We start from the raw sequence: 9,031 nt of genomic DNA on the forward strand, positions 1-9,031 counted from the left end.
TTGTTTTTCCTTCTAGTTGAAGAGTCTCTCCTCAGCCAGCCTTCCTGTGGTTCTGGGTGTGGTCCGTTCCGTCTTTTAGTTGTATTTTTGAAGTGGTTGTTTGCGCCAGCAGTCTTCGGTGTTTACCTATTCCGCCATCTTGGTCTCCCCACGAAGCAGATTATTATTGTAGATCACGTAGGGATAACAAAGGGTAAAATATTTAACTGTAGCAGTGTTTGACTAAATTCTGTGCAGTGAGAAAACCTGAAGTCATTTTCAAGGTCCACCATTTCTTCTTTTCAGTTGGGTCAAATTTCTAAGCTTTCTAAATCTCCATTTTCTGGCTAATGAAAAGAAAATACGATTCTACGGAGTCTTCTATCTACCTACTCCAGGACTTCTGTGAGGATCATATGAGATGAGGCACATGAAAACGCTTCACAAACGTTTGGTTAAATTGTAAAATGTTTGCACCTGGCTATAAAGCAAGTTGGGTTCCTGGGCTGAAGAAACTCCAAGGAGGCTAGTTGCTAGGGAGAGGAAGCTGGGTGTTGCTATGTGATGTCATTACCTGGCACCTACACCAGTGCTGGGTCTGAGGCCACTCAGCAGAAATCTCTGTGCTCCAAGCCCAGTCACCACCCGCCATGTGCTTGCAGACTTTGTGGTGGGTTGTCATCTCAGGGATTTGTTAGGGTGGGACCAATGACTGTATTATGGCCAAGTGATGTGGTAGAGTTCGTCAGGTCAAAACAGACCAAGATTTCACTGTGAGTAGGGAGGACTGTGCATTGAAGGACTCCACTATCTTTGGGCGTGCAAGAGAAAAATAGCCCCTACCCCAGAGCCACGTAAGTCAGTCTCTGACACCTCCTGTATATGCCCAGACTTTGTCAAGATCCCTTCTGGAAAGTACACCCCAGGTTCAGGCAGCTGACTCCTCTGTAGTAAGCATGGTAGAGTGAGCAACAGGTAGGAGGGTGGAGCCAATGAATCCCCCCAAGCTGATGCTGTATGAAAGGGAGTGATCGACCCAGGAAATATGGTATCTGTGGGCTTGTGGTGAGGGACTCCCTGGAGCTACACAACTCAGTCTCTCCTCTCGACCTCAATCTGCTTTGAGCCATTCTTTGACACAGCCCAGGGTGAGTGGCTGTGAATGAGATTTTGTGCACTGGCCATCTAAGGGGGCCTGCCTGGATTTCTAGCAGAGTCTCGTTTCTCCCTGGCACACAGAATTTCTGATTTTCACAGCCAAATATTATGTGGGCTCCTTTTCCAGCTCTGGTGCCCTTGGTTGGAGAGCCCAGCATGGGGTTGAGACCTCTTGCTTCTCTCAGGGGACCTTTTTAGCTGAACTATCCCTCCAGGTTCTCAACTGCTACATGTGGGTGCAGGTCCAGCCCTTGTCTCTTCACCCTTCCTACTAGTCTCGATGTGGCTTCTTGTGAAAATCCTTGGTTATAAGACTCCTGTTTAGTCCTCAGTTGGTTACTCAGGTTGACTGTTTTATAATTTAGTTGTAATTCCAGTTGTAATTCCTGGGAGGAGGTATGTGTAACTTCCACTTACTCGACCGCCGTCTTGGATGCCCTGACAGTATTTCTGTCTTGGATTTGTCAAAATAAATCACACCAATTTTTTTAGTATGAAGATGTCCTAAGATGTCCTAATAAACATGCAACTACAATTAATAGGTTAATAAGTTACATTTAATTATGTAACTTTTGTGATTAGTTTTTGGTTTACAGAGAATATCATATATCAAGAATTTTGATACAAAAAGATAATTTCTCACCTTAAGCCCCTCAAAAAAAAAAAGATAATTTCTACTTACTGTATTATGGCCAATTGATGTGATCAATATGGGCAATCCAGATGTATATTAGGCAGAATCCAGTGAATGATTTAAAAATGTCCTTGGATAATCCATAAAATCAATAATTAAAATACAGATAAATGAGAGTTGCAATATATGATAGAGATGATGTACTTTTCAGAAAAAAATACCTCTCTTTTTATTATAATGACCTGCTTTTGGTATTTCATTATTACTGAGATCTATTTTTAGAATAAAATTTTGTCCTCTATGAAAATAAGAAATTAGAATTATTTTTGGGTAATGACTTCATAATGGTAAGTGTAATCAAGCTTGTTTAAGATTACTTTAAAAAGCATTTTAGTAGCAATATGTTATGAAGATCATAACTATAGCTATGGGAAAACAGCAGTTGTCTCAATTATGTTATTAGAAACTTAGAGGTTAGGGTAAAATTATCCAGGGGTCACCCTACAGGCTTGTACAAAAAGCTTTTATTCTCACACCATTTATATGGAGTTAAGTAGAAGTTATATGTAATTCTACCTAGTATGGACACTAAAATGACCGTAGCCTAGGGGGTAATATGGGGATAAGGACACATATGTAATAACTTAATCAATAAAAAAATAATAAAATGACCGTAGCCGTGATTTATTGCTTCAAGTGGATTACCTCATTTAATTTTCACAATGACTCTGTGAGGTAGGAGCTGTTGTTATCTCACTTTTATAGATGAGATAACTGCTGAGGTCACTTGTCAAGTGGGCAGAAGAACTGGGGGCTGGACCCGGGCTGTCTGACTCCTAGATCGGTGCCATGATATGCTGCTTGTGTAGCTTGTAGTACGATGTAACTTAAAGGGCTAAAAGTGTGACTGTGGTCTAGAAACTGGCAGGTCACATAACTTCTTTATTTTATTTTTATTTTGTTGATTTTTTTACAGAGAGGAAAGGAGAGGGATAGAGAGTTAGAAACATCGATGAGAGAGAAACATCGATCAGCTGCCTCCTGCACACCTCCTACTGGGGATGTGCCCGCTTGCCTGCAGTTGGTATTGTCAGTTTTCTGGATTTCAACCATTCTAAGAGGTGTCCCCATATGCCATTCACTAACTTACTAGTAAATACCTTGGCTCTCTAACCTTTGCAGTGGTTCTCAACCTTCTGGCCCTTTAAATACAGTTCCTCATGTTGTGACCCAACCATAAAATTATTTTCGTTGCTACTTCATAACTGTAATGTTGCTACTGTTATGAATCGTAATGTAAATATCTGATATGCAGGATGGTCTTATGCGACCCCTGTGAAAGGGTTGTTCGACCACCAAAGGGGTCGCGACCCACAGGTTGAGAACCGCTGGCTTATATGCATGCATACAAGTCCTTTGGTTGATCTCTCCTCCTTACCCCTCCCTCCCCTACCTTCCCTCTGAGGTTTGACGGTCTGATCGATGCTTCTCTGTCACATAACTTCTTTAAACTTGAGTTTCTGCAACTGTAGAATGGATGCTTTTAGTAGTAAATGGGATACTTTATTTAAAATATCATACAGTGTATGCTAAACAAATGGTTATTAATAATCACAGTAGTTATAATAATGTTTACTTTTGTTTTTGTGATTTATCACAGCTCCATATCTCTGTGGCCCAAGGTTTGCAAGCATTTTTTATGAAGCAGAAAACGTAAAGTGGCTAGTGTTTTTGTTTTAAGTTACAGTACTTACTAGCTTTTTGTTATATGTCGAAGTATTACTATGAATTAGTAAGAGAAAGATATTTTGATTTCAGCAAGAGACAGAAGTTATACAAAATCACTTCTTTCTTTGTGCTTCATAATTGCTTGTATGTGTGTGCATGAGAGAGTGAGAGTGTGTGAGTTTGTGCAATGGGGCTGGAGGGTGTTTCATGTTAGATGCTGTTGTAAATAGAGAAAACCATAGATTCCATTTTTTTTTGGAGGGGTTAGGCCAGTACTCCTAGGAAAGTTTGTGATAAATTGGAAGAATCAGGGTTTGATTCCAGGGATTAGAAGTTAAAATGATGGCAAAGACCAGGTTTAGTGAAAATGAGGGAGTGGGAAACTGAAAGGCTAGGAGAGTCTCAGTGGTTCTCAACCTGTGGGTCACGAACAATGAAAATACATCCTGCATATCAGATATTTTATATTACGATTCATAACAGGAGCAAAATTACAGTTATGGAAGTAGCAAGAAAATAATTTTATGGTTGGGGGTCACCACAACATGAACTGTATTAAAGGGTCGCGGCATTAGGAAGGTTGAGAACCACTGGAGGTAGAGAGGAAGGTATTTGTGTTAAGATTTCAGAAATTTGTAAGGAGTGATGGAGTTAAAGGCTAGAGAACTGGAGGTATGAGAAAGGTTTGTAGATTGTGTAAATTTGCCAGGGTTTGGGCAAAAAGGTGAAGGGCATGTTGTAGGAAATTGCTATGTCCATAAGGAAATGAGCTGGGAGAATAGGACCCATTGATTAGGGATGAGAACAGGAAAGAGACTAACTGGGGACCATGGGTGAGGCTGCTTTAGCATTCTAGAAAACAGTACCTCTTAGTACATTTTAAAAGATGGACATTATTCTTTAAAAGTCATTAGAGAAGAATCTATATTAATAAAATCAAACTTCTGTGAACTTTCTGGTCATGTCCATTTTCTTGGCTAGGAACAAAAACTCAATTGATAATGATTTTTGATGATTAATTTATGTCAGTATGAAATTAATTAGGAATTTATATACATGTTCTGTACTATTAATATTGGTACAGTGCTTTCTTTAGCGTTTTCATTTTGCGAAGTTATTAGATTCAAAATTTTCTGGAGCAGAATGTGTTTTCAGAGGAAATTTTGCTTTTTGGGGAAATAATTTATAAAAGTTAATTTGGAAAATGCTGAAATTGAATATGTGTAGCTCTTATAATTGTGAACTTTTTGCATTTACATTGACATTCTTTTGTATAGGAGTTAAAGTTCCTCGTAATTTTCGCTTGTTGGAAGAACTTGAAGAAGGACAAAAAGGAGTAGGCGATGGTACGGTTAGCTGGGGCCTTGAAGATGATGAAGATATGACACTTACAAGGTGGACAGGCATGATTATTGGGCCACCAAGGGTCAGTGCTATAAATTATATATTTTTATTGATATTTATATCCACTTTACAATAAGCATTTTATTTTACAATATATTAAAATAAATAATTATGATAAATTCTAACTGAAACAATTACTCCCTTTTTATTTTGTATGCATTTACTGATGCTACCATTGTGCACAATATGATACTTGATTTTCTGGAGAATTGAAAAGATTGATATAGTCATTGCCAGCAAAGTGTTTGCAGTTTAGTAGAGAAGAAAAAATAAATGTAAATGACAGACTCTAAATATGGCAGCAAAAGATCACTATGGGACTTTAGAATATGTTTCTTCTAGCTGGAATAATTGAGGAAGGCTGAACAGTGGAGGAAGTTGCCTTTGGAATGAGCCTTAAAGAACTGACTAGTAGGATTTCAGAAGGTGGTGATGGGGATGGAGAACATTCCAGATAGAGAGGAGAAAAGGTGAGGAATTGGAGGGGTTATTTGGGAAGAGCAAACAGTGTGTTTTGACATAATATATTACTAACTCACTATGTGTAACCAATAATTTCTAAATTGGTTTCTTTTGAGAGCACATTGCTATTTGCTTTGTGATATTTGACTTGCCATGTAAATGCTGTAGGCCTCAGTTTCTTCATTTATAAAATATATTGAAAAGTCTATGATTCTTGAATATTTTCTTGCGATGTTGGAAGCAAGCCCATTGTTTTTTATTCTTCGGTCTTTCTAAAGTTTGTGAAGTTTTATTTTTACTCAAAATATTTTCAGATTGGGAATTTTTTTTCTACTTTGTGTTTCTTACTCAAAGGTCCTATTTATTGCACTCCCTGCAGTGAATCTTTGAAATATGTATTGTATAATGTTTTGACTTGCTGGAAAAAACACAAATTTGAAGGTTTTTTTTCTCACTCTGATTTTGTATAGTGTTTGCTACCTTGTTAACTGAATATTTCACCTATTTTCCTGTTGGGTAGAATTTAAATTTCCTGTTGATTATTGTAAAAGAAAAATGGATCAGGTAATTAGCAATGTTAAATTTAAAGAATTAATTAATGAATGTTTTATATTTTCTGGTATTCTTTTGCAAAATTTATATATACTACTAAACTAACAAATGCCCCCCTTCCCCCCATGCTCTGATTTTTTCCATAAGATTTTTGAAGAAGGAAATATAATACTGGTGATTAGAATTTTTTATGTGTTTTATAACTTGGTATTTATAATGAAAACTAAGAATTACTTAATGAATAGTTTGAGATGGTCTGAACTTGATGGAGTATAAATTTCAAAAAAATTTTTTGTCTGTTTATCCTCACCTGAGGATATTTTTCCATTGATTTTTAGAGAGAGTGGCAGGGAAGGGGAGAGACTGGAAGAGGGTAACATCGATGTGAGAGAGACACATTGATTGGTTGCTTCCCACATGCACCCCCACCAGGGCTGGGGATCGAGCCTACAGCTGAGGTATGTGCCCTTGACTGGAATGGAACCCGGGCCTCTTCAGTCTGTGAGCTGACGCTCTATCCACTGAGCCACTACCTCGAGTGAACTTTAAACTTGAAGAATGTTTTGGAGCTTACGTATAAGTTCCTCAACAATTTTTGTGGGCTGTTTCAAAGCATAGTTAGCAAATGTGGAGGAATAGCTCCTGCCTGATCTCTGTGGCCACCAGCAGGACTCTCCAAGTTGGTGTCATAGAACTGCAGGAAACGTCCATGTCTAGGCTGTGCCCAGTGTGGGGAGGGAGGGCAAACACTTTTCTAGCTTGTGGGGAGGGTAGAGCCTGCTCAGCAAGCGGGGGGCACATAGGCCAATGCTGCTGACTGCCAGGCCAGGCTTCTTGTCCAGTGAGTCCTCTGCTTTCAATTAGTCTGTGAGCACCCTCTCACTCTTCGGTGGCAGGAAGAGGGTGGAGGGGAGGACCTTGCAATGGCACCGTACTCCTCCTAAGCCAGACTGTTCACCACACAATGATTTTCTGCCTTGCATCCTCTTTCAAGTTATCTCCCTCACTGAGGCACTTGGGACTGGGTGAAGGTGAGTGGTCACAGCACTCATTTGCCATTTAATAAAACCTGCTGAGATTGGTGTCTCATCTTAATTTTCTGTTTAGAAGGTGCCATATTTAGAGCAATTTTGACCGCAGCTTTAGCTATCCACATTGAGCCAGGGTAATAGGAAAATTCTTACCTCAACATACTGTAACTTGGTCAGCTGTTTTGTTTGTTTGTTTTTTGCTACTGCTTAAGATTACTGTTTTGTTTTTTTGTTTGTTTGTTTTTTGTGTGTGTGTTACTCCAGTATCTGGATTTATATGATTAGCAACTTTGTTTTTCGATATATTTGTGTGTCAGTTTTCTGAAGCAATATTTTTTAGCTTTAGAGGTTTACTTTTCCTTATATGTATGTTTCTTTATATGTAAATGGAAGTACTATATCCATCTTTTAGATATGAATTAATGAATTAATAGACAATAGAGTATCTGACTATAGTATATTCTTTTTAAAAAAAATATTGTTATTGATTTCAGAGAGGGAGAGAGAGAGAAATATTAATGAGGAGAAAGAATCATTGATTGGCTGCCTCCTGCACCCCCTCCACTGGGGATCGAGCCAGCAACCTGGGCATGTGCTCTGACCGGGAATTGAACCATGACCTCCTGGATCATAGATGGATGCTCAGTCACTGAGCCATGCCTGCCAGGCATTCTTAATAATTATTAGTTCCTTTTATTACTCTCCTCTGTTTTATTTCATTCTTTCGTTAGATAATAGAAAGATTTGGTTGTTAATTTAAAAGAAATTAATTGAAAAGAAAAATTAGCCCAAGGTATCAAAAGTTAGTATGATGTTTACTCTGAGCACTGAATTAGATTAATAGTTTTTGATTTAAAAAAAATTTGAGGTGTAATGTACATATAGTAAAATGCATACCATTAGTTTTGACAAAGATACCTTGATACCCACATGCTTATCGAGATAGAGAACAATTCTATTACCCCAGAAAGTTCTCTGTGTCCCTTCCCATCCTCATCCCCACCCTGCTTTGTGCGCCCTAGAGTAGTTTTGACTGTTGTAGAACTTGGTATAAGTGAAATCGTGCAATGTGTTCACTTACCAGTTTGCTTCTTTTGACTTGGTATAATAATGTCTCAGAGAGTCATCTGTGTTGTTCCATGTAGTAATAGTTTTTTTTATTACTGAGTACTATTTTACTTTATTGATATACCATAGTATATTGATCAGTTCTCCTATTCATGGGTATTTGGATTTTATCTACTTTCTGGCTATTACAAATAAAACTACTATGAGCATTCTTTACACGTCTTTTTGTAAGCATATCTTTTTGTAAACATATCATTTCTCTTGGTTGAAATGCCTAGGTATGGAATTGCTAACTCATAGGATAGGTGTATGCTTATCTTTATAAGAAAATGCCAACTTGTTTACAAAATGGTTATGATTTTTGACACCCAGCAGTATGAGAGTTCTGGTTGTTTCCATATACCTTGAGTATCTTTAACATTTTGAATTTGGGGGGTGTATGTGGCGAATATTATTATCATTATTTTTAAAATGCAAGTTTTTAGAGAGGCTGATGTGCATCCAGATTGGAGAACCATAGACTAGATGATTTCCTTGAGATCTATCTGGTCCTTTGTATACATATCAAAAGTGCTGGTCATATTAATATATTTACCATTAAACTGCGATGAGGTTTTTTATTATTATTATTAATAAATCTTTATTGTTCAGATTATTACAGATGTTCCTCTTTTTTCCCCCCCATATCTCCCCTCCACCTGGTTCCCACCCCACCCCATGCCCTTAGCCCCTGCCACTGTCCTCATCCATAGGTGTAAGATTTTTGTCCAGTCTCTTCCTGCACCCCCACACCTCCTTCCCCCCAAAGAATTGTCAGTCCACTCCCTTTCTATGCCCCTGCTTCTATTATATTCACCAGTTTATTCTGACTTAATTTTTAGGTTCACTTGTTGATAGATATTTATTTGTTGTCACTTTGTTGTTCATAATTTTTATCTTTACCTTTTTCTTCTTCTTCCTCTTCTTAAAGAATATCCTTCAGGATTTCATATAATCCTGGTTTGGTGGTGATGAA

At 38.0% G+C, this 9,031-nt stretch overlaps 1 protein-coding gene across 3 annotated transcripts in view; it reads left to right on the top strand.

Moving 5' to 3' along the window:
- UBE2V2 (ubiquitin-conjugating enzyme E2 variant 2) overlaps positions 1 to 9,031 on the top strand; it is a 60,965-nt gene that overhangs the window by 25,077 nt on the left and 26,857 nt on the right. For all 3 annotated transcript variants that reach the window (XM_005876646.2, XM_014548072.1, XM_014548073.1), the window contains exon 2: positions 4,777 to 4,925. In XM_005876646.2, coding sequence (XP_005876708.1) covers positions 4,881 to 4,925 — 45 coding nt within the window. In that variant the 5' untranslated portion in view covers positions 4,777 to 4,880. The remainder of the gene's footprint in view (positions 1 to 4,776; positions 4,926 to 9,031) is intronic.

Source organism: Myotis brandtii, unplaced genomic scaffold (genome assembly GCF_000412655.1).
Source record: "Myotis brandtii unplaced genomic scaffold, ASM41265v1 scaffold494, whole genome shotgun sequence".
Taxonomy (NCBI): Eukaryota; Metazoa; Chordata; class Mammalia; order Chiroptera; family Vespertilionidae; genus Myotis; species Myotis brandtii.